Source organism: Dinoponera quadriceps, unplaced genomic scaffold, assembly GCF_001313825.1.
Source record: "Dinoponera quadriceps isolate SergipeBrazil2010 unplaced genomic scaffold, ASM131382v1 scaffold616, whole genome shotgun sequence".
Taxonomy (NCBI): Eukaryota; Metazoa; Arthropoda; class Insecta; order Hymenoptera; family Formicidae; genus Dinoponera; species Dinoponera quadriceps.
In genome coordinates this window covers 2,313,856-2,341,135 of record NW_014555184.1, presented here as the reverse complement: position 1 = coordinate 2,341,135, position 27,280 = coordinate 2,313,856, and the positions used below count along the sequence as shown (strand labels likewise).

The window sequence follows — 27,280 nt, the reverse complement described above, 5'->3', positions numbered from 1 at the left end:
ATTGGTAGATGGTGCTGTCTCTTTATTCTAAAATATATAATCTATATTGAGAAAACTTTCCACTGGATAAGCCGATTAAATGATGTATCCGATTGTTATTTTTATTGTCTGATCAAATGATGGGATACCTTTATCCGATGAAGTTACCGATGCAGGTACCAATAAAAATTAGGATAAAACCTAATCGGAAAATTAGTTGCTCTTTGTATATTCGTTGTAATTTTCATCGGATAAAAGCACGATTTGATCGGATAAAATGACGAAATGATTGGACATTGCGCTTGATCGGATATATCCATTTGTTATTTTTTAATTGGATTATTTCATCAGATATGATCGGATATTTTTCTCAGCGTAGCTACTATACGCTCGCCACTAATTATTATATGTTACATCACTGGCCAGTAGTGATGCAAATTTACTATCTCGCAGCTAATCATCCACTCGATTTTTACTACACTCAGAAAAATACTATTGTACTGCGAAGAAAAGCACTTGACTTATTTTTCTGTTTTTAAAATTAATGGTTATCTTGAACAAAGAATATTTTCTTAATAATAATATTAAAATATATTTATCACAAATATTAGAAAAGCTAATTATCATTTACTTAAGAGAAGAATTTGTCCCCTTTGCAAGAATATTATAAACTTTATGGAAGAAAAATTAAATTCGGTTAATTGAAATAAATAAATCGAAGTTTTAGTTTTAGTATTTAAAATTTTTTAATATTATGGCTCTGAGGAAGCAATATATAGAAATTAAATAGCCAATATAGGGGCCGAAGTACGGGCTGTTTTAGTGCGATATGAAAAAGACGTTTGTGATGCAGAGTTTTCGGCGCGCGATAATGAATGCCCCGGCGTTAAGCAGTTCGGCATAAACCTAATGACGGGGAGGGCGGCGCCGTCCGATTTATAAATCCGTTTTAAATCCAGAATTAGGAGGGCGACGGCCCGTTATTTGTCTACCCATCGGTGTGGGATTAATAAATTGTCAGGATTAAAAGGGCTCACGATCAGTAACAAACGCTGCGCTCCCGGAGATTGGATTTGGCGCAAATCGGCGAAACTGGAACATAATTCTCGCGCTCTTCCGCGTCGTCTTGAGCGTGTTCGTTTACTCTTCCGCTTTATTTCTCCTTCTTTCTCTCTCCGTCGTCTGATTAACGGGAATTACGACGGACTGTGAAAGAATAAGAACGCTGCGATTGCGCGAATTACAGCGAAGTATGAAATTTATGAAGTAACTGCTGTGCTTCGACGCGAGTAACAGGTTATAAATATCGGATCGGGTACAAACACTGTTTCAGACACATTTATTCGCGAAATTTTCCGATATAGATAAATTATGCACAGTATCGGAAGCGTGCGGATAATAGCGACGGATTAATTTAGATCGTTTACAGGCATTTATTACTCTTTTACGTCGCTTATTGCTCTTTTCACCGCGGTGGATAACTTATTCACGGGATAAACACGCCGTAACGTACGTTACCGTCAATAATCATTGTAATTAAAAACACAGTGTACAATTATATTACGGATTGCATCGTTTGTTATCGATGAAAATGGATGAAAAACTAATCGGCAAATACCTGACTATGCGTGTTCATGTACACATGTGTATGTTTGTGTAATCCTCGTTAACACCGAAGTGCGATCTTTTCAACCGTACGATGAAATAACGCGAACAACGTGTGTTTGACGCGACGAGTTAGGGGAAAGTGAAGACAATACCACTTTGCGACAGTTGGTTCTTCTCTCTCTCTCTCTCTCTCCCTCGAAGCTGAAACGATTTTATCAGCCTTTATCGGTTAATTGAAGTTTTCAAAGATGGTCATTCGTCGAATTGGATTAAAAACCTGACGGTTATTGAAGATCAAAGAAACTCATTTTCCGCCGCTAGTAAAAATACCGCAGCTGCGGACTCTACACGTCGAAGTTGCCGTGTACATAGGGTGTCCGTTTAATTCATTGTTTGCTACTTGGGTCATATTATCAGCTAATAGAGAGACTCGAAGTAGACATACTCACGGCTAAAACACAAACTAGCCATCGTTGTTAAATTTGTTACGTCCTCTGAGAATTAAGTCCGAAGTGTTAAGTATCTTAAAGAATTGCGCGTTATTAATGGCTAATGAAGATTCCGACTTCATGTTATAAATATGTAACGTTTTCTTTCTCTATCAGCATGCCGAGTGAATTTCCTCTGGCTTGACTTTGATGTTTAATTTTTGATATTTAAAGTATCCAGCTAGAAAATTAGGAAAATCAATTAATAAAGTTATGAATGGTGGGTAAAGTCGTACGAAGAGAAATCGACTGTAGATTTTCTCGGCGTTGAGATCTCAATTTCCGAGATGCTCTTTTCCCCTTTTTTTCGAGACACCTCGTGGACACGACGATGAAGACTCGAGGTGGGTGATGCCTCCCCTTCCTCCGTCTGTATTTGTCGATTGCCAATATCTCGGCAAGATGGCAGGAGACGACGGGATCGAACAGGCTGGGATTCCTGGTTCTGATAAGAGTTAGTGCTCACTTGTTGACCCGTTTCAACGATCGTAACTTATCGAGACACGAGACGGCGATTGAGAGCAACGACGTGAGGCTGGGGATACCGAGAGTTTCGGGTTTATTGAGAGGTCTTAATACGCGAGATGTCGCGCGTATGTGTGCACACGCGTCTTCCGCAAGGATTTTTACGGCGTCGTGCCCGATCGATCGTACGACGTCGATGCGGTTTCCCGATTCCCAGCCGAAGAAAGAGGAGCTCCGGTATCCAGCGGCCGTCGTTGTCGACTGACCGAGCGTTAGCGTGTTTTTGTCTCTTCGCGTACCGTCACAGTGAGTGTCGGCAATCCGTGGTCGATCGAGCGTCAACAACGCACGATTCATCGGGGATTATCCGAGTAAATCGAGATTCCGCGATTGACTGCTCGCCGGCTCGTTCTCGATCGGCGCAGTGCGCCAATAGTTAGCTGCTGATCGGCGTTAAGGACGAATTGCCGTAACCATAAACGTAAGACGTAAAGTTAGGATGAGGAACCAATCAGGATATTGCTTTAGATTTATGTACTAGAGGTAATATCATTCGACATAATCGAAGCTTCGAAACTTCGGTATAAATTGACATTTAACGACAAAGTTCGGAGATTCGAATTATTCGAGGCTTCGAGCTCTATTCAAAGATTCAAAATGTCGAAGCTGTTATACGGAAAAAAAGAATGAGTTTTCCCACAGTCGAAAACTGGTCCATATAATACAACTGACATTTAGTTATCATACCTAGTTTTTAGCTGTGACAGCTGATTTTTTTCCGTTACGACGAATATAGTCATGAAATTTAGCTCCTACAGCTAAAAACTATGTCTGGTAACTAAACAAACGAAACTGGTAACTAAATTTCGGTTATATGGAAGATAATATTTCGCTCTAGAGACTAGTTTTTAGCTGTGGAAGCTGANATTTAAAATTTCGACTCGAGATCCGTTTGCTACGTACACGTGTCGCTAAACAGCGAGTGAATTTTCCGTTTTATCGCGTGCGCGCGTGCAAATCATTATGCCCGGCATTTCGACAGATCCCGTGGCGCTGGGGGCCCGATTGGATTGGCTCGGCCGTAGTTGAACAGTATTATAGACGCGGTCCGCGGCCAATGGCGATCCGCTACCGCGTAACTACAGATGGAACTGATAATGGATTGAAATTGTTTGCAAACTACATGGCCGCTTTAGCGCCAGCGAACAGCACGCGAATACTCGCTGTTAAAATCGCCCGCGCGCGCGCTTTTAGTCACTCCGTTTATATAATATGTTTCGATAATTGGTCGGCTTTTACGCGCAGGGCCGAACGCGGAATTGTCCCCACGTGCCGATGACAGGTCCCACCCCGCGTTCATCAATAATGTCGTGTTCGGAGACGTACGGCGCGTCGACCGTCTTTGTCCAAGTTGGATTGCTTCCTCCCTCTCCCTCCCGTCTCCCGCAGATCTCTAATTGCCCGCAGTTGGATCACCATCGTAGACGAGAGAGTCGCCGGGCATAAACTCGCGGTACGAAATAGTTTCCGCTAGCCGGCGGAACTTTCCCCGCCGGCTTCCACACATCAAACGCTGCGCCGCCGTTAATCTTCTTAACGTTAACGCGGCCGACTACTACGACGACTACGAGGGGATCAAGGTCTATCCGGAGCGAACGATTTCCCAGCGATATCTTATGAAAAGCTTCATTCGGAGGATGGGATTTCGGAGGTCGGTTCCAATCTCCGGCGCGGTTCCGAGGCGTATCGCGTGATACGTTCCGGTTACATCTTTAAATCCACGGTACACGCGAAAACGTAAGCAAATTGGCCGGTCACGGTCGATTATATTTCGTAGGGAAGAAAAATTCTCTTAAAAAATAATCGGCTGTGATTGGCCAATTTGCTCATCGCTCGAGTCTCGCTACTTACGTTCTTCTATGTTAGTTTATAATAATTTGCGTTAATGTTTCATGCGAGTGTTCTTATCTCTGCGTTATTTTTTTTTGTACTTTCTATGTTATCAAAAAGTGTTCCCGTTTATGTAGTGGTGAATAAATAAATAGTACGAGCGGAAAACTCTCAGCAGGCGCTCCGGGTCGCTCCAGCCGATTGTGATATCACAACTCGTCATTAACAGAGAGCGAACTCGGGTCTCGGTCGAATCTTCGACAAGATCGTTCTCTTTTCCCCGGTCCTCGTTCAAGTATGACGTAACATCGATATATCCTGCTGAAATACATCTCGGCGAAATATATCGATGTTGCGGGGATAGCGAGCCGAGTGCCGTGATAGAAAGTCCTTGGCGAGGAGGCGAGATAGAAATAACTACCGTCGGGAGATCGCGGGGGTGGCGGTTACGAGGAGGGAAGGTGAAAAGCGAGAGAGAAACTGATAAATGCCGTGCGTTGTATTCACCTGTGCACCGACGAGACCAGCGCGTAATCTAGGGATGTCCGTGTGACTCCAGTCTGATCTGGCCCAAGGGTCGACCCTGCCGAGGTCGCTGCTCAGGTTAACCTCGCCAAGTTGATTGTGTACGAACTTTCTGACGTTCCAGGGCAAATCGTTGTGCCTGTAAATTAAAGCATGCCTCATGAGGTCGTAAGGGTACTCGTGACAAGACGGAAAAACATTAAAGTAAAAGTCTCCCCATTACAGAGGCTGATCCTATTATCGACTAGAACCCGATTTTGTAATAAATTATAAAAAGTAAGGTGGTTGAAAGTAGTATGAATTTTTTTGTCAAAATTGAGAATATTAACGTTCATGTTATATATATTATATCAGACATTAAATTTACACAGTTCAAAAGAATGTTTTCAAATTACCTTTAATTTTGTCTTTTCTTTACCGGAATATATTAAGCATGCACACGAACGCAAAGATTCGTAAATTTTTTTTGTTATATCTTTGTACAATGTATTACATTCTGTAAGTCGTATTATTCGAGTTCGGCATAAAATCTTACACTCGATAACTGAGGTTCGGTAATATCCTTATTGTAGTACTTTTTAGAAGACTCGGTAATTCACATAACATTCGTTTCGAATGATAAAAGAAAAGATTGAATACGTCAATATAAATATGTGAAAAAATGTGAGGATTGTAATTAATGTTGATGTGAAAGAACATGGGCGTCTCTCTGGAATTAGTAAAATAATCTTTTTATTGATATGTTCAATCGGGATGTGTAATTCTAACTTCGGCAATGGAACGTTTTTTATCCCACAAAAATAATTACGCAATTACAGATTTTGACTTGCATGTATAAGAGGGAGAGGCGAGTCAGCGTGTTAGTCTATGACGAGCAATAGCAGGGGTTACACATGTCGCAAGTTCGAACGAGTTTACGAAAACCGATAAATCTGATGTCATTTTATGAATTGTTTGATGCCGTGTCAAATAACTTGTATTTGTGGCGCGATGCCAAAAAGGGGAAATAAATCTGCCGTAATATTTATATTTTATATTACATTAATCTTTTATGTCAATTCAAATCCGTTATTCTACAAAACATGCGTAATTTCACATCTATTATTTGGGAAGAAGTGGAGTCAACTGAATAAAGTAAGATGGAGATGTTCCGATATTATCTTAATTTTCATTACCGCTAAATATTACTGCCGTATTTTTAAATAACTTTATGTCGTTTTGTTGATGTTATTCAGTGTAGATTATAAACAATTTTTATTAAGCCTCTTTCCCTTAGCGTTCCCGAGTTTCCACATGCAATTGATTTTTGAGAGTTAACAAGCGCGAGTTACAGGACGGATATTACACGCGCGTCGGACGAACGCATTTAACCGCATCAACGGCCGCGGTTATATTTTCGTAGATCGGTTTCTCTTTCGGTTTCGGGTCTGTAAAATGATATTATAGCTCTTGAAAATCCCCGCTGTTCTCGGCTGTTGTTTTTTCACGGAGTATCAGCTATAGAATAACATTACGTTCGTAATACAGTACTTGGGGGATAATATGGCACGTATAATGTGTGCTCGGTACCTGCAAATTATAATGTAACTTGAGATTAATGAGCAAGATTGAATCATAACGAATTTATCGGGCTTCACGTATCCTGCCGGCAGTATCAATATCATTACGGCATATTACATACTTCGGGATAATAATTACCCACGTTCAGTAGAGAAAATAATTCAGCGAATGATGATTGATGATTCTTAATTCTGGTTAATATATTCCTTTGGATCTATCGGGAATCTAAAAATTGTGATCGAGATATCAGATGAATATTCGTGTCCACTTAAATGCTGCGAAAGTACATCTGAACGCAGGATCGAATCTTCTTGCTCCTTCACTCACACGCCGAGATTTATCGTGATTTTTCAAAGGCTTTATATCGCCCCGTTTGTATAAAATTATGAGAACTCACCCGTCGATCAGAGGCACTTCAGTGAGGATCCTCCTGATCACGTCCAGCCTCTGCTGGTGCGTGGCAGGCGCGGATTGAAGAAGCAACGGCAGACAGAGGCCTCCAAGGAGCAGGGCGGCTACTAGGAGCAAGACAGGCGCCAACAGCCGACACCTCCTGCGAGGACTCTCGTCTCGGCGATCCTTGCTGCTGCCGCTACTGGGCGAGTCCTCGCACGGCGGCGGTAGTCGCACGGTGCCGTTGCACGGCGCCACGTCTGGCAGTTCTGTTAGGCACGTGGTCTGAAAGAAAAGAAAAATCCAAGCTTGAAATCGCGCGTCTTAACATTTACCGCATTTTATTTCATTTCTTTTCTCACTTTTTCTCACTTTTTCTCACAAAGAAATTCATTAGGACGTTCGTACATTATTACCGTATATTATTATCGCGAGTGAAATTAAAGAAACGTATTATTCCTCTCGACATCATGTACGCCCACACTTGTGAATGTAGCGAAGTCAGTAGATTATACTGACGAATAATTCTTCAAGTTGCATGGTATTTGCAGGATTAATATGGGAACGAAATTTCAATTCGGGAAGGAACTGACTGTAAATACGCGTTCGAGAGATTGTTCGCACAGCTCTCGTTTCGATGGTAATTATTCGGTAATGAATTGGATCGTCAGTAGCGTGTATACACAATGAATTGGGCCGAATCAGCAACAAGCGCTACGTTTCATTTATTGATATGAGAACAACGAGGAAAACATATTGTGATATAGATCCGAGCGTCTCTCAGAATATTACGTTCTGCTGTGCATGTAGCGGAAACGAACGGTACGGTGACCCACGGTACCTGTCCCCGGAAAAAAATATACAACCGATGTGACTGGGAGTGCAGCCTCGAAGGAAGCCTGGAAGGAGGGCTCCTTCGTGGCGTCACTGCGACGCTCTGCAGGCAAACTTTTGTTCGTCCTCGTTTCGACCACCATAAAACACGTTAACGCCCGGCTACGGATTTTCCGCGTGTATATATGTATAGCGTAGAACACACACATATATACTTGCGGCCAAAAGGCGCATGATACTTGGCGAGCCTCTGGGAATTTTCTTAGCTTCTACGGCTGTCATAAACAACTCGTACCAAGTCCTCACACCGACTTGTAACTTTCATGCGAGACATTTGATACTATCCGCAATGGAAACGTCTCGCGTTCCATGCCGGATCCGGCGTGTATAATCGATGATTGAAAGGAGATTGAAAGGAGATGACAATCGAAAGCACAGGAATATTTCGGAAAATTGAAAGCCGTTCTGCCTGAGGTCGTCCTATTAGGTCTGTTCTTTCTCGCTGAATTGGCTGCACTAGTTCTCTTCTTCTCTTTCTTCCACTTCAAAACTTAACTATATATCCGTCTTTTTTTAAGTTCTATAAATGTATCACTAGCTTAGAGAAAAATAACAGACCTGTAAATAGAAGCGAGCGAGGAGAAAATTAAAGAGTAAGAAAATTTCGAATGTCACCGACGACACGGCGATCTTAGCGTTTCTCGGTACACCCTGCCGCTAAACTTTTCTCGTCTCTCGTGATGCACGTTCTTTCTTTTACGTTCGTTTGCCGGCGTCGAGTTTCCCGTATTTATGGAGCACAATAATGCGGATATGCGAGGGATACGAAGTTTCGTGATGCTCGTACGGGGATGGAAGAAACTCGAGAACGACGAGAGCGGTCGGATGAAGCCTGGATTCCCCGACGAGCAACGAGCTAAACCACGAAAGTTATCGTCGGCATTACCGACGCGAAAGAAACGGCGATATGCGTTATCGCTGAAGCGCGAAACGGCGAACGCGATTCCCGTTCCTGGCCGGGTTCTCTCTCGTTTTCTTGCTCTCGGTTCGGTGAGAATCGATTGTCGATATCGCGAGTAATTAATAGCTGCCTGGAGGTAATGAAAATGAAAGTTATGAGTGCCGTTCCGAGGCATGTATCTGACAAAATGAGTAGTTTTCGCGATAGCGCTCGCTGTGTAACCAAAGGATTAAATAGATCACGTTCTACAGTTGATAAATGTACAATAAGTTATAATCAACTTGCTGAGGGATGTGTCCGGCTGATTGCATACATAGTACTTCCACACGTAAGAAAGCGAAAGCCAATTGAAAATAATCGACGTTAATTTAAACCGTGGGAACGAATAACGGATGGCACGTGATTACATAGTCGCATTGATTAATTAAGCCTTATAATGTGATTTATCTTGATTCAATATAGTAATATTATTAAAATTGATACATTATAATTTGTGTTTTAATAACGCAAATTAATATATCATATTTTGTTTTAATTGTTTAACTCAAATATTAATTTCAATGATATATTGCTATTGAATCAAAGAGGTTTACTCTAATTATGATGATTGATCAATTCCATCGATGCAACAGCATTTGTTTCCGTGCATTTCATATGGAGACGTGTTCATATCTTTTACTGATGCCATCGGAAAATATATACATATTCAAAAATAAAATAGAAATAAAATGTCAATTTTCACGCAAAATATCGAGATAACATAAACATAATATGTTAATTGAATTAAGCAATTGTGTTAAAAGAACTCGAAATAATATATTATTTTTGAGCGATATACAAAAAAATGTTAAGTTAATATATAATAATATTAAATTGGCATAACACATGAAAAAAATGGTGGCATATCAGCCGTATGTTAATTTTACATTGAAATAATAAAAGTTAATTTTTACATTGAAGTAATAAAAAAACACTAGGAAACTTTAACATTTGGACTCAAGAATTTTTACTACGCAACAGTGTCACACGCGCTCGCCAACTTGTCACGATTATGCCTGTGTCATCCTATAATTCATAGCACTCTAAAATTATTATAGACATTTCTCAGCATCCAACGTGTTCTTTGCGCGATTAAGCGCCGGGCCGACTTCTCGAGTAGACGCGAAGTGCAAGATTCGTAGTTGGCTCTTTGGGTATGCGTCGGGAAAGCCGGAGGTGAGCGCCGTCGTTGATTCTGCCTAGTGTCTGCTTAATGGAACTAAGAAGCTCGTAAACGTATTAACTACTGCAAAGGACATCGGCTTTGATCTGCCGGTGACAAGTGCCTGCACCGTCTTGAGTCTGCGGGATAGCGAGTTGACGCATCAAGTCGCATTGAAAGCTCGGAAACGAAGCCGCTTTTCGTACGTGAAATCGCGAAGTTGGCAGTAAAGATTAATCGCACCCGGTGTCGGGATAATTCGCCTCAACTTAGCGGCGGATCCTCATCCATTTCCCTTCACGAGCGATTTTTACCGTGCTGAAACCGTGCAGAAATGGAAAGAGAGCATGCATCCGCAGTAGCATTTTAAAGGATCACTTTTCTCGCACATCGCATGTGACCTCGCGATGTAACACGGAAATAAGAAGAAAACTCGGGAGAGGAATTTAACGCAACGCGCAGATGTGCGTAAAATTTCGAAAAGGGGGAAAAAGAAAAGGGTAGATGCGGGCGTGTGCGCGCGTCGGGTCAAAGACTCGTCCTCTCGGCGTGATAAGAGACTTAGAGCCTCCTCTGGGAAATGCATTCTCGTTAAATGAGTTCTGTAACGAGGCTCCTCGCCAAACTCTCTCCTAACAGGGTCCTCCTTCGAGCTTCTTGAAGTGCGCCAAATTTTATGTTTCGCTATAGCGACCGAGAGGAGGGTGGGGGGGATAAAAGCCGCGCGAGTTTGGAGAACGCTTATCTCGTCGTTCATAATTTCGGGAATCGGACAAGTGGGACGTGGCCATGCGCTCAAGAACGGACGATAAGTTTTAAGCCAGAAAGTCCTCGCGTGGAGTTTACTCGTCGTTAAATAGCACGCCTTTGCGGAGTGCGGGATCGAGACGGGTTTGCGATATATAGCTGGGAATACAAGAGGGTCGAAGGGAGGGGAGGGAGGGTGAAACTCTCCTATAACGAATATAATTCATAGCAGCGCACATGTCCGGCTCAAAGCCGCGCCAAACGCCGCCGTTCGCGAGCTTTTCTACTAGGTCGGAGACGTTTTCCACCCTTTTGCACGCGCGGGCGCGTGTATGCGTGCGCGAAAGCGCATGGGGTGAGGGGGCGCAGGCGGAAGGGCTAGAAAGAAGGGCTTGAAAGGCGGCGCGACCAGACCGACGCTGGGCGCGCGAGCATTGTCAAGTTTTCGTATAAATTTCTCCTCGACGTGAATTCAAAGACCGCCGCGGGGGGTCCGAATAAAGCGAGCCGGAAGGGGTGGTCGAGACGAAACGAGAGCGGAGGACCGGTTTAAAGAGGGGGTGGCATTTGAGACTGCGTACCCTCTTACGCTCGCCGCTCTCCCGGCCCGCACTTTCTCCTCTCTCCTTGCTTTTATCGCGTCTGTCTCCTCGTTCTCTTAATTCCGGTGCGATTAACGGTCCGCGCCGCCGAGAAATTAGTCCTTCTTGTTTCCATCCTGCCCTCTTTCACCCTCCCCTATTGCCCCGCGCCGCTTTTTCACCGTCTTGGCGTTTCTGCTCTCTTCGTTCCCTCCTCTGTCCCGCCCTCTCCCTCCCCATCTAATTTTCTCACTTGCCTTCGAACCTCGATCCACTTGAAATTAACGGGGACGCGACGTCCTCTCGTTTTGCGTTTTCCGCATGCGTTTTCCGAATGTTATAATCCGGTTTAATACGGCGCCCAGCGATAAACATTATAATTAGATCGTTCACCGAGCGAAGGGAGACACTAGCGGGAAATTGTTAAATAAATTATCGTTGAGAAGCGCGATGCGCATTAAAAATTAACAGGGAGACTAATTAAAGATCGAGCGATAAAATCAGATGAAAAACAAGACACAATTTGTACGAGCATCGGAAAAAGTTGGATTTAGGTACGCTGCAGGTGAAAGCGCAGATGAAATTGTATTGATTTTATGGCCGTAGAATCGATAGTGGCGGCGGCATGGTCGAGGGGTCGATAGGTGCCTTCTTTTATTTCACTTATTTTGCGCTTTTATTTGAAAGAGCTCACACTGTATTTATCTCGCAACGAACAGTATCAGTCGGCTTTTATGTTAATTAGTTTAGTCGAGTGGCGCTCTCTATGTAATGCTTAATCGAACGGATGAACCGTGAACAGGGGGTGGAGGGGGAGTGATATTCTGAACGCAAAACAACACCGCTGTTTTCATACGAAGTAAGTTATCGTAATCCGTACGGAAATTCGACCGGGCTTGGAATCTCTATCTCGGTGGGGAAGGAGGGGAGGGTTCGCGCAGGAGTATAGCGAGAGCAAGGGGATACAACGAGAATTATTATAATTGTCAGGAGAATTGCGCGCCATTTGGCATTATCGACGCGCTCGTCAGCGCGAACAAATATCGGGCACCGCCCGTTTGATTCATTTTCGCCTAGCAGCGCGTCGCGTCGCGTTTCGAAACACGTCCATTCCCCCGACTCTTTAGATCCGCGCCGGTCGAAACGTTAATTTTCGCCATTTTGTCTTCAATTGTGAGCCGCTCGTTAAATGTAAATTTTCCGCGTGTGACAAAACGGAACGACAGCCGCGCGCTCACGGATTAGACTTAATGAATTTACGCCATTTCGGCTGTCCGGATGTCGACGAGGCGGAGACGCGGTAACATACGGGACATTTAGTCGAAATTAAGGACGACCTTTGTTCTCACGAACTGCCGCCGCCGCACGCGAATTCGCACGTTCGCGTACATTTTGTTTTGAGTAATGAACGCGAGCCGCAATTGGTGCAAATACTAATGTGGAATGAGGAAAATAGGTAGAGAAAGAGAGGTGGGGAGGGAGATGGAGAGAGAGGGAGGCTTTTGTCTAGCTCGAGAATGGCGGTGCTTCTCGTCTGTCGAATAGCCGGACGATAATTTACGTTCTCGTCGTCCTGGACAGAGCGGGACATTCTGTCTATCTATTAACATATGGCACGGTTTTGTACAATTACACTGAATGTGTCAAGTCCAACGCGCGCTATCTTCCATTCGTGCTTCCTTCGTTTGATCTTTAGAATCGACCTCCTTCTGAGTGAAAATCATTACATTAATCAAATTAATATAATTACACTAGTTTACGGTCAAAAGTTATTTTGAACCAGACAAGGTGTTTCTTACAGATTTTTGGATATAGGATTGAGTACAGGATGTCCGAAACTTTTCTTTCAATCGCTTGTGCGAAGGTAGAACGGGTTAAACTGAACGGAAAAGTCCTCCGTCATTTTGCAAATAACTACGTAAATTTGTAACTTATTGATTATATTGATTAAAGAAACTTTATATTTATTAAAGAAGCATTAAAAACATCTGTAAGAAGCACCTTGTCTGGTGCAAAATAATTAGAAAAAATATATTTTCTAAATTAATCGCAATAATCGTAGTAAAAACTTTTTATTAATTATAGTAATTATAATTGTAATCATGTTTTTTTTTTAACTGGCTTTTCAACACATGGGCTATTTCAGTTTTTGCAACATTTAATTTGACAACGAAGAGCAAACAAAATTGAACGTGGTTGACAAGAAACCTGAACTCGCGCGAACTGAAACTCCACATACGCGATACAGTTGGCAATGTAAACACTGCGTTGACTCTCGCTTGTCTTTGGGCCACTTCCTTTTAACGATTGCCGGGAGCTACGTTCCGTTGCTTTTAGTTAATTAATAATGTGACGATCGGCGGGAAGGGATGGTAAGTATATGCCCGGCGAGGCGGACGAGAGCGAGTAGCTTTTGTAAAACGGAAACTCGCCGCTATGAACCGTCTCTTATCGGAATTAAATAATTTAATGCTCCGTCTGATACAACGCTAGGCTCCTCCGAGGATTTCGGAGCAAACTTCCGCTCCAGCATCTAAATTGAAACTTCGGATCCTGATATCCGCCGCGGCGCTGCAAGATAGCCGCGCATTGTTGAAACGTCGCGACGCTTTTTCGCGACCGCGTAGTCCTCGCGCTAAACGTCCGTCCGTCTGTCTGTTCGTCCGTCCGTTCACACGGGCCTTCTTGTTTCGTTAGCGCGACTCTATCTGCCGCTTGCGCTGTATTTCCACAATCCGATTAAAATTTTATGTAATTCTGACCGCGGCGACGCGCCGGACAATCGAGCCGCGGATGTTTTTATATCTGTGAATGCAAAACAGGCAGATTATTGGATTTACTTCGCATTACTTCGGCCCGTTTGTTTATTATTCCGCGATTTGTTTGAGACGTTTCAATTCCCGTTCTATCTCTCTTTATTCTAACCAGAATTTCGGTTTGAACAAATACAACAAATCCGTGAAAATTGAAAATCGCGCGATTCGGAAATGGTTGGTAATCGTTTGTTTGATACTGCGATAACGGTTTCGTTTGTAACTCGCAATTTACGTTTGCGATTCACGATCGCTTCTATCTGCAGACATTAAACCCAGCTATTTGCGATAGCATAATCCGCGGTTTATACGATATTCCGGGCGTCGTAACAGATTTAATGCACTCGAGGGGAGAATAATTCCAGATTTGTTTTCTTACGGGGAAATTATATCAGCGGGGTCCGTTTAATTCGAAGAGATTGCCGCGATTCCCGATAAGCCACGCATGTATCGGGATGTTTATGCGAGAAGTTTTTACATCGCTCCGCTCCGGCGTTTCCATTAAATTTGCGCGCTTCACGCTCCCATGTATCGGCGGAGAGATCTTTTCTTCCCGCCTTAGCCCATTTCCCATCCCGGTGATAAATTTCATCGAACTTCTCGCGGCCTTTCTCGCGCTTGTCATCCCCGCGACGACGCGCAATATATATATGGGTGCTTCATGCATCTTTGCAAAATCTTCCGAGAGCGGGTCTCGTCTTGAGAAATTGAAACACGATTCATGGCTGTCTCTTCGCGCCCGGCGAGATGTTGTTTTCCTTCACGTCCGCCGCGTGCGAGACAATCGATTTTCGCGATTCCGGGAGGGGAAAAAGTCTCACCCACAGCGATCCCGCTCATCGCAACAACGAAATTAAATGGAAGAGCGCCGGTGGTGCATCAGCGACCGAGCGAGAGAGATTGTTGCCTCCGGAAGCAGCGCGATGTATTTGCGTTTTCGCTCGCCGCGATAGAACTTTTTTTTTTTTTTTTTTTCAGAAACCGTTTAATTTATGGGGTTTGCCTTGATTTTTTAATTAAGCTCAAATGCAACGGACAGGATGAAATCGAATTAAATATCGCGCTGAATATCGGTGCTTCTAATCGCCTGATGTTGAGAAAGAAGGGAGAGACAGGGAGGAAAGAGAAGAGAAGCAGCGTAACGGACGCAACATTTGCGAGACGGGAAAAAATACTCGGGATCGGAGGAATTAAGTGAATTAAATGAAAAGAATTAATATGCATAAAGAGAGTCCGCTCGCTGTGTCGGTTGCCTCTGTTTTTAAATAAGCAGAAACAAATATAAAACTTTTTTCGCGGCACCTCCCTTAGAACGAAGCATCTGGCCTCTCCGCTGCTCCGCTCGCTACATGTCTGTTGAGTCTGTTGTGCATGAATTTCCATCTTTTCCTCGTTTCCCGATTGGGCTATAACTTCCACGAAGCGATGGCTCCCTTTTTTCTTGTCTCAGAAGAGGAGGAAACTTTGGTCTCTCTGCGCGAATGGAAGTTAACTTCGCGCTGCCCCGAGGTACTCTCTACCGCCACCTTGTTTTTTTCGCTCTTTCTCTCCTCCCTCTCTTTCTCTCTTTCTTTCTTGCGAATCGACAATGAGAAATGCATAAAACATTACCGGGCTCCGATTCCCTAATCTCGCAGCGCGCCTCGGCGGTGGCTCTATTATCCGGATCTCCTTTCTGGAGAAGCGCTCATCGACCGAAGTATCTTAATCCTTGTACACAGCGATTCGTTGCACTCAATTTTAGGATCCTAATGTAGAATCATTATCAATTAACATCGGTTCTCCTGTCGCGTAAGTCATGAGCGCGCGCAACATCACACTGTAGGGCTAGAGATAGAGAAGTAGACGAGTGCGCTTATTGATGGAGGAAACAATTGTATTATGCTCCTCCCTCCGTCCATTTATACTTTGTACAATAATTTTGTCAATAATCAATATTTTTAATTGAGAATTAAACGATTACATTCGTTAAAGTGCTGTTCCGAGAGAGGCCATAATACCTATAAGGGCCATAATAATACCTTTTCCTCTACTTTAGAGCAGAGCCCGCCAAGAGCGTTACAGAAGAAGAGGAACAGAGAAAAATTATAATTATAAATAATTAAAACAATATGAATGTAAATGATAAGAAATATTATAATAATAAAAGATACAGACACTTATAATTAAGAAAAGAAAAAAGAAACGGGAACAGACGAAAATAAAATAATGTTTGAACAGAGGAAGAAAGAGAAATTACACGTATACGCTATAGTTAATGTGATAATTATAATTCATCAGCAAAATCACGTTAGGCGAACGTAGTTCGTTCCTGGTTTTGAGGACAGCTTAAGTGTCACGTATCTTCTATCGAGGTGATGAAGCTTTTACGCTTTCATGTATTAAGGTACCTCGATGATTTAACGAGCTGGCGCATAAAAATTTTATTCAACGTGTCATAATTAAAGGCCTAAATATGATTTACGGCCGGGCGATGCGCGCTGCATTATTCGCGAAAGCGTCGGCTGAAAAGGCATCCGTAAAATATCCCGTGTCACACAGGGCTCTGCCGTACCGACGTGATGTAACTTTTAAAAAATACGGAAAATTCTTCTTCGCATCGAGAGACGGTGAGTTTCTGCTTCCCGGAAACGCGGAACGGCGTTGACGGGGGAGGAGGATGGAGTAAGGTGAAACTTGGACGAGCGAGAAATTAATCGCGACTGATCCGCCGCTTCCGCTTCTTCAGGGTGTCGTGGATGAAAGATGCATAAAACATTATCGGCAGTCGCCCCGCCGATAGCGCGACGTAATTCCCGATCTCGTCTCACCTCCCGTCTCTCGGGCATCGATTACCTGCTCGGCGTGACATTCCGATTTATTTCTCGTAATTAATTTGTCGGCGACGAAGGCGCGACGGGACGAGGCGCGCGAGATGAAATCGCCGGATACGCGGCGATAATCTGATATATCGGCGACAGGCGGGGATCGTTTGGACAAGTCGTCATCGGGGTCGCGTGGTGCGGCGATATGCACCGAAGGGCGCCGTCATCCCGTCGACGTCGAAATGCGATTTTTCCACCCGGGGGCGGGTGGGAGGAGGGAAGCTCGGCTTGGCCGCGCGGGCGGAGTGATCGAACTTCGCCGTGAAGTCCGGCGACGCTTGCCCTCGACAAGCGCCTTCTCCTTCGCCACCTTTTCTCTTTCGCCGTTCGAAGATGAGGGATGCATAAAACATTATCGGCATTCCGTTAGCTGCGGGTCAGCGTCCGCCGTGCCCCCGTTCTTCCCATTGGAAAGCTATCTTCCTCCCGTCCCCGATTCCCGACCGCCAACGTATGTGTTTCCTTTCCCCGCCGCCGTAACTATGAAAAACATCCGTGGGAAATGAATCGGGTTACGACCTGCTCCTTATTGCCGACGCTCCTCGCCACGTTTCGCCCGGAATTCTCGTCTCTTGTCCATCCGTATCAATCCGTTTCGGAGATCTTTCTCCAGCTGCTAATTTTTCCATCTCCGAATTGCGCGTCGTAAATCGCACCTGTTTCAGAAACGGCCGGCCTTGCTCTCCGTGCAAGAGATAGCTTTGCGCGTGGAATAACTCCTTTACAAACTTTACAGAATCATATTTTCTGACGTTTCATCGGATTAGATGAATTTTATGAAATTTTTCTTCTCAAAAGTATTATATAAACGAAATATTTTACATCACGATTGCTAAATCCGCAGATTATTTACAATGGTGCATCAATAATCATATCCGCCAAAACAGGATATTTCCTTTCTCGTTCATTTATATAGGTGCGTTTTTTCGTTGGAACGTGGAACGAAATTATGAGAAAATAAATGAGAAGGACAGAGAACGGGGAAGAGTCAACGATTCGGATTTATATTCCGTAATATTCGCGTGTAATACGTACACGGAGCATAAATATAACGTGAATCACAAAAAAGCTCGTATTAGATCCGCAACCTCTGATTAAGCTTCGGGCGATACGATAAAAAATATTGGAAATTAAATACAGCGAACAAGAAGTACACGATGGGTCCTCAATAAAACATATCTGCGCTAGTACTGAGCGAGGAAGTGAAACGTTGGGATTGCGTATATTGTTGCATTATGAAATTTTCCTCTCTCTCTCTCTCTCTCTCTCTCTCCGCTACTGTTTCATATAATTGGGAATTTGATATACTGCGTTGATTCATATTGTTAGATATTTGATTTCATGAAAACAGGGTCACCCAAACTGTTTTCGGTTCCCGTGGTATGCAGGTAGAACGGGTGAAACTGAGCAAAAAAGTCATGTATCATTTTGCAAAAATTATTTAGACCTTCAGAAGTAAGACATTCTTCTTTATACAGAGTCTAGCCTACCGCTTCTCACATGCTCTCATTATCTCAGACAAAATAATTCATTCCTCACTAATTATTGCGAATTTTTGCAAAGTTGGCACATGACTTTTCTGCTCAGTTTCACCCGTTCTACCTGTACACCACGGGAACCGAAAACGTTTTGGGACGCTCTGTATATTGTGTGTAACGAACGCTTCATTTATTTTATTTCACACTGTATTATCATACGATGTCATTTAATTCTATATCATCTGGATTATTTAATTTTTCAATTGTGAGAAAAAAAGCAACGGCCATACATGGCAATGGTCGGTATGCAAATATTGGTGAGCTTAACGTTAATATCGAACGGCCTAATAAATATTGGACGAACGTGATTACATCTTTCTTGCTGTTATTTACTCTCGAGGAATATGTGCCGTTCGAACCGAGTATTGGAAATATTACGGTCGAACGCATTTCGAAATGCTTTGTGCTTTTTAAACGATTTCTATTATTTGCATTACTATGCTTATATTGTGTTATCAATTATTTTATAAGTTATATTCATCTTATTTTCTCAAAAATTGCGAAAAGTACATTTGTGAAGTATGGAGGATAAAAGATTGACGAATAATCTCGTCTTATTTTGAAGTGTTAGTAGGAATGCAATTCGCTTTCCAGGCAATGTCGATATCTCTAGTCTGTGGAAATATTTGAATTGCCGGTACGTAAATAATTTAAGCGAATAAATTTACCGTATCTGTCTCTAAGGTTACTTGGGAGAGTCTAGGGACAAATAAGGTCGGGTCTTCCTTTACACGTTAAATCCCATTTAAACGATCCCGGCACGATACCTTACGCGTTAAACGCGAGTATCCCTTCGCGAAACACGTGTTGCTTTGACTTAAATAAAGCAATACATACGCTATAGATATCTTCACTTATATTTATGTATATTATTATAATTTTATAGGTGAACGGGTAAAAATATACATTTTGTTCATATTTTTTAATATAAAACTGTGACAACGACAAAGATCGCACACATGATATTCCAACGACTTGTTAAAATTATTATTTCTTTATTTTCTCTAAATATTTCGAGTTTTTCTGGATTTCCATAAGACCGACATTTCCGTCGAAAGTCCTATTCGTAATTTAGGACGCAAGGAAAACGCAGTCGACTGACTTCGCGAGAGAGAAAGAGAGAGGAAATCTCCCTCAAAATTCTCGAGGTCGGGAAATCGCCTCGAGGATATCGTCGCGGGAAAAACGTCTCGGGACCGTTTTCATAAATGGCGACAACTTAAAAATCGATGCGGTCGTTAGAACGCCGACGCTTTGCTGGCTTTACTCGCATTCGGAAGAGCGAGAAAGAAAATTGCTTTGTTCGCACACATTTGCAATACATATTTCGCGATTACGGGCTCCAAAGAATTTGTTCTTTTTTTTTTTCATTATTAAAGGAGAAAGTGATATTATAAAAGTGATTTATGATGGCCTTGTAGGTGTTATGACTCTTCTTAATATCTTCACTATTAGGTAACGAATTCTACACTGTTAGAAAAATTTCATAATTTAGTTGTGAAATTTCTTCACACATAACCATGTTATGAAAATTAATAACCAGAGTAATATTGCATTTAATAATAATATAAATAATAATTACACAATTATGAAAGACATTCTGAATCCACTTTTGATAATGATGTAATAATTTACATTATGAGATTTAGTGAGAACATTAGTAAAATATATCACAACTGATGTATTTCACTAATATTCATAACTAATCGTTTATATCGTTATCAAATCCTGTATCGTACCTATATTAACAATCATTGTATGTTATTAAATGTTAGAGCAATTTTAATATAATATATTATAAAGTGTTGTAACTGAATATGAAAACTAAACAGCAAATCATGTAATATAAGACGGAAAAATATTAAATTTTATATTTGTTCCTTGATTTTGTAGTAAACATCATAACTATTTCTGATATTATGAGAATTATGAAAGGTTATAAATATTAATATGAAATTCTTAAATTCACTATAAGAAACGTTATTACTTCTAAGAACGTATTTTTACTTTTGAGCATTTTGAAAGATTTTCACAGTACATTTAGCATTTAATTATACATAGTTCCTCGTTCTTTTTAAACTTACATTTAAATGTTTTGTTCGTTAATTAACGTTTCATTTAGCTGTATACATTTCGAATTATGCAAAGTTAAACAATAGCATGGCATTTTGCTAATGTAGTTTCTTAAGAGTGCTGATATATAATATGGCCTCTTTTTCAAGGTTTTCATATCGAAATAATTATTCAATATGTCGATTCTATTCTATTGTTCTATTATTCTATTGTTCTATTGTTGCACTTCTGTCTGCATTGTGCTGCTGTCCTTCCGAGAGATTCTATCTTCTGACAAGCACATCAGTATTTATATTAAAAACGCACAGTTATTGTTATTCCTTCTTAGAGTTTTTTCTAATACATATATAATTTTACAATAAAAATAAGTACTTCTAGGTAATAAATATTTCATAACTCATAGGTCTCTAATTGATTAAATAACACTTTAATGAATGTAATCGTTCAGTTTTCAATTTAAAATATTCATTGTTGACAAAGTTATTGTACAAAATGTAAATGGGGACTATAATATTATCTTTTCCTCCATTATTATTTCTTTTCTCAATTTTCTTGCGGAATAATTCACAATTCGCGAGTTGAAATTTATTGGTCGGACTGCGACAGAGCTTAGTCCTTCCAGATTACACCGCATCACCTTAAAATGTCTCGTCTCACCGTCACCGAAGGAACCGTTTGGCACGTCGAGGATGGCCGAGACGAAATGTCGGAATCGACCAGCTCGCCACTTTCCGTATCACCACGAGTCCCTTCGTACGTGCATGTCCCTTTGTCGTCTTTCATTTCCGAGCGCCGCGTCTTCCCTCCGACGAAGAACAAAGCGAAGAAATCGAGATAAAAAAGAAGGAAGAAGGGGGGGAATATCGATAGTCTCTTTTCCACGCCGTTTAGTTCGCTATGAAAATTTAAAGCGGAGAATTTAACGTCGTCCGGCTTTTAACCCTTAATTGGCCATATAAAGTACTTGCGGCTCCTCAGGCTTTTAGTATAATTTTACGTTGCACGCCGCGCACTCGAAATTGAAAAGACATTTTTGTAAGTATTAAAGTCCTCTCGCTCTCTCTCCAGGCTTGCCACTTCTTAAATTCTTACCGACAAAGCGCGGACTTCGAATAATCTGAAGGAGCCGCTGTTAAAATATGTGCTGATAACTTCGGGACCGCAGCCCCCGTATTTTCGTCGCCCGGCCGGGGAAAACTTGTCCGTATATTTAAGAACTTCCTGCCGTGCCGTCCCGCCGTATCCCTTCTCGGTTTGTCCGCTATCGAATACGCATTGTCAAAAATTACGACGCGCCACTTTGGCCGCGATTTAATAGACGCGTGCTATCCCGCGAACTTTAGCCGTGGGACGATGCAGAGGCGAACTTTGACCCCCTAAAGTGCGCTTAGGCGATGCGGCTTTCAGATGATGTCGCGCTTCCACGAAGTAATATTTCGCGGTGTGTCTCGCGCCTTGTAAATCTTTATTACACTTTGTTGTGCGTAGAATCATCGCAACTTGTCTTAATTATTATTAATCGAGTTTTAAGGAGGTTGCAAGGTTCAATGTCGTATTTTCAGTGGCGCATCTCGAGGGGGTTTACTCGTCAATTTAGTGTTCGTCAAGCAAAGTTACGTTCCTGTACATTTATTTCATTACTTAAATAATATATGTTAATTTGAAGCGAAGGTAAACATATGTGCAACATATTACAAATATGAAAGTATTATTTTTTTATTTTTCTTATTAACACGTTCAGTGCTGCGTGTATCGTTTTGGGCGCACGTTGAAGTCGATCTCCATGTTAACATTTTGGTCATTAAAAGACAAAGTACGATAAAATAATTTGTCTTATCACCCATTTGGAAACTGTTATTATATTTGAAGCATTTGTAAAGGGGCCGATGAGCCGATTACGATTACGAGGCGTAGTAATAAGCTTTTAATTGTTATGGTCTGATTTCGATACATACGGCATTGTCATGAGCATTCATTGTTATGCTCTATAAAATATTAGAAATTTGAGTATCGAAAATGTTAAAGTTAAAATAATATGAGTAATGATATTTTGTGTGCATTGCTGCAGCAAATCGTACCTAAATATAGACTGTTTCAATAAAATACATCGTATCATTCGATTATAAATACAACAACAATTTTAAGTTGCAAATATCTTAACTCTTGAACGATCAATTTTTTCTAATTGCACGAGCAATTAGATCATACTTCAACATATATGTAGTGCAAGTTTCATTGAATTCTTATCAAACTTATTTCGCTTCTCTCTTATTATAACCTCCTAACGTCTTGCTGAAATGTGACACACGTTGTATATTGTGAATCACTTATTAATAAGCACGAGTGCGTGTATACGTGAGTGTATGATCAGCTGCAAATGACTACATTATGATCAAATATCTCTCGAAAGGTAAATTTTGATTTCAACTTTCAAGCTCGCTCGTGAAATTTTTCGAAACGAAACCTCCGCATAATGCATTTTTACGCAGCAGATAATAACACTGCTCGAACATTGGTATAGAACAAAGAAGTCGAAGTATTTTCCAACCGAGAACTCCGAACGCGGCGGCTCCTCGCGAAACTTTTTTAATTCGAACCGACCTTCAGATATCTTCCCGATATAATGAGTATCCGTGAGGGAAATTTTCCACAATGTTTGCTGGGTGGTATTAAAAAAATCAATATTGATCTCGGGTTATGATTAACAGCGGTATTCTCTGTCGATGAATACCTGTGCAAGAAAGATAAATCAGAAGTTGTTAATAATGACCCTGTCTGATGTCGTTTGCTTAACACGAAGATCGCGCCCAATGTTGAAACGAGAAAAGAATCAAACAGACACACACATTTAGAGACAAATACGCGGTTGGAATATCGACCGGTGTCCCTGGAACGCCTCCCAACCTTTGCCCTCTCAATTAACCGTGGAGCACCGCATCCATCTTTTCGTCACATGCCTACCAGAACTCTCTCTATCTCTGTTACATTTTTAATTATTATTTCTTATTCGTCACACGTATAAACCAACGCGTGAAACTATAAAAGCCAAAAAATTCCGTCCGGAAAGAGACGAAAAAAAGATCGATTTCGTCGGACGAAAAAGAGGGAGAGAGAGAGGGAGATATATATATATATATATATAATACTCAACGCCTATTTGTCTCGCGTGCGATGTCTGTTTTCCCTCTCGATCCCCGTCGTTCTTCCTGTCGCGCGTTCTCACATCCTAGGTCCAGTCGTTTGCCTGCGATCCTTTCTAGACCCGTCAGATAGTGCCACGGCCGAGCGATTTCCCGTTAAATCGCTCGGCAGGCCAAGCTAAATGAAAACGTGTTTTCTGCCGCCCTTCGTTCGTACCGTTCGGCCTCGGTGCTAATGGCCGTGGTTGGGAATGCAATCGATANTTTTTTTTTTTTTTTTTTTTTGAATTACCGACGTTACTCGATATCTCGCAACCGCAAAATTTGCTAGTGCGTCCCAGTGTCGGGTTTTCCCGAGTTGCTTTCCAAGTTACGAACTATCGGGGACGAGTCTCGGGTGAAGTTTTGATTTTTATCATCGAAATTTATACAAACTACCGTTTCTCCTTTTTGAGCGATTTGGAAAACAGAGAAACAAATCTGGGGAATTCGTGTATGACATTAATTTATTATCGCATTGTCCGTAACTTTGGAAGGCCGTTAATTTTCAGCTTTTAATATTGCTTGCAGTTCAGTTGATGCACGAACTCATATAGAATTAATTAAGAAAATGTTTTGTTTTTATATCTTAGATCAATCAGTGACTCTCAATCACTTCTACAAAGTGTATGTGTACTCTGTGCAGTTCCCACTTTAATCACATTTACACCCGATTTACTGGATAGTCTGCGTTAACAAAAAATATAATCCACCAAAGTCAATAAACGTTTATAAACATAGTTTTAACTTGATTGTTTCATTATTTTCTTCTACAGAAATTCCTGAAAACGGGCATTTTTTCGACTCAACAAGGTAGAAGACTCCCTTAAGCGGTCGCGTAACAAATCGTTTACACGCGAGCCATCGAGTTGGTTGCATTCCCGGTAGACGGTCTTCCGCAATGATGATCGCTAAACCCGAAGAGTAGACGAATCGCGCGCTTTCAGCTCGTATTTTTCCAGCCTTCCCTCTGCGCGAGATGGCGCGTAAAGGCCAGTGTTCACAAGCCTGGCGGTAAAACGGCCCGCCGACGATATTATATAACGATACCCGCAGCTCGACGAGGCATGAAGCGTTCCCTTCCGTCTCGATGGCATGCGTAGTTGTTGTGTGGTCCCCACGATCCCGCGATTTAACCGAATGAACAGGTGTGCGAGGTGCGCCAGACACCCCTGCTAGCAGGTGGTGCACGAGGGGGTCGACGATCTCTCTCCTAGCCTTCCTCACCCTCTCGGAGGAGACACCTTTTGATCGGAAAATCGCATCGAATCGCGTAGCTCGTGATTGGGGTTGAAACCGAGGTAGCGTCTATTGAAACGTAGATTCGCGCATACAGGTGTGAAGCGAAATTAGGAAAGCCACGGGTCGAAGCGGCCGTGATTACGTGAATGAGTGGTTTAACAATTTCACACAAATAAAATACATTTTTTGGAGTTTAAATTTAATAGCCTATAATTTATGAAATCGTGTTCAATTTGTGATTCGCGCGACGTATTTGGCGTTATGAATTATAACTGAATACCCAATAAACCGAAATCGCGATGTATTTTTAATCGCGTTATTATCGTCATTATATGACGATAATAACATTAATTTATTGACATCGCGTTTTGAAGCAATTATCACGGTTGTGTATTAATGGGAAAAAATATTAAATTGTCGCGATGCGTGACTCGCGTATAACTTTCTCTTTTTACGGCTGCATTACGTCGGAAAAAAATGTTTATGACACGAATTTGATCTCTACGTGCCTATATAGTATAATCATAAATAATAATATATTTCACGTTTAAAAAGTGCTATTGTACGAATATAATTAAAATAAATGCTTGTATTTTTGATTGCCTATGATAAACACTTAATTGAATCCAATTATTTGTTCCGTTTCTCGTTTAATATTATTTTTATTGTGCGTAGATATATATAATCATATATGTAGCCATATAGAGACAAAATTCATATATAAATTACATACAATTATATATAATTTTATGTGATTATATATAAACTTTTTTTCCGAGTACTAATTCGCGAAAATTTCAGCGTGCTCGGTCGTTCTCAGTCGCCTTCTCTCATCGTTTCTTTGGCACAATCGGATATCATTGGCCGATTTCCAGGAAATTATGGCGCGAGAATACGGCGTCCCCGAAAATATAGTACGCGCGACAATCACCTCGTTAGCCCGATATTCGCATGAAAAGGCCTCCCATTCGCCGCGCGGCTCGAGATTTTTCAAGGATAGAAAGGCGAGGAAAGAAAATTATAGAAGGGTCGTTTTGTGCACGCGGAGAGTCGCCAGGGCCCTCGAACTTGTCGCATCTCGAGAACGCTATTGTGCTCGCCTATTGGCTGGATAGCACGCAATTTTTCACTGTAACCCTCTCCTGAGATACCTTAAACTTCTTTCCATCTTGCCTTACCCACCTCGATATCTTCGCGAGAATGATTCATCGAGTTTTGAAAATAACGCGCGTTTCGTTCCCTTTATTGCGCTGCGATCCATTATGCGGCGTACGTGAGAACAGTAGTAATGTTTCGGACGGACCGAGTCGCGAGCTATTCTTCGCTTCTCGAAAGTTTCCCTTTTCTTCATTTTTTCCATTTTTTCATCATCATTTGTACTCCATTCATTTGTATCCGGACAGTTTTCGTTGCGACCGCTCAACGATATGGAGAAAAATAATTCAGAGGGACAGCAAATTCTATGCTGTCGTAGCAAATAAATAAATATAAAGGCTGCTTTCTAAGTTCGATATTTTAAGAGTTGATTTTCGAGGTTATTCCATGAAAAAATAAATATATGTTCGCACGAACTTTTCTCTGAAACTGAATGGAAAATCAACACTTAAAATATTGGACTGTACTTCGGAAACATCCTGTATATTTCTTTGCGACAGCATAAAATTTGGTGTAGATTCTTGCGCGGAATCAAGGCCACCGAATTACGGTATTTTGATTTACATTGATAATATTATTACGAGGCGAACACGAATGCGTTTCCCCTCTCCTTTATCTACTACTACGGGAAATATTTACGTTTCACGCTTTCTCCCGTCGCTTTATCATGCCATCGTTGTTCGCGCGTTCGAAATTACACGTTATTATGCAACTTTATTTTATGGATATTACGCGAGTTGTTATTTGTTGCGAGAACGGTGGTGTGCGTCTCGCGTCAATGTTACAATTAATCATGAAAATGCGTTCGCCGCGCATACGTGTTCTCCGTTGTTGTTCCGGACGTTTTCTCATGATAGATTAACTTCTTCATAACTGCGCGGCGCCGGCGATAAAAACGCAATTTGTCCACTTAGTAATTCGTTTTTTCATATTTAACTTCCAACGCGAAGACAGAGAAACGCGAAACCCGTCCTACCGCGCGCCCATTTCCGATTTTCTTCGCGGATCACGATGAATTTGAGTCCGTCGACTGGGGGGTTTTTTTTTCTGGTATCTTCTGTATCCTATTTTTGGGGGAGGGGACGTTTTCATTTCCTTCCGTATACGTGGTATTTGATTCGTGTTGCTCGCGGCTGTTACGGAGTATTTAATCTAATTTGCAACATCCGCTGCCGATATCACCG

General features: G+C 41.8%; 1 protein-coding gene across 1 annotated transcript in view; it reads right to left on the bottom strand.

The window, feature by feature from the left end:
• Positions 1 to 27,280, bottom strand: part of LOC106743240 (dipeptidase 1-like) — a 105,115-nt gene that overhangs the window by 42,059 nt on the left and 35,776 nt on the right. The window contains exons 4-5 of the mRNA XM_014616877.1: positions 6,913 to 7,193; positions 4,938 to 5,094 (exon numbers count right to left, since the gene is read on the bottom strand). Of these exons, the coding sequence (XP_014472363.1) occupies positions 4,938 to 5,094; positions 6,913 to 7,193 (438 nt within the window). The remainder of the gene's footprint in view (positions 1 to 4,937; positions 5,095 to 6,912; positions 7,194 to 27,280) is intronic.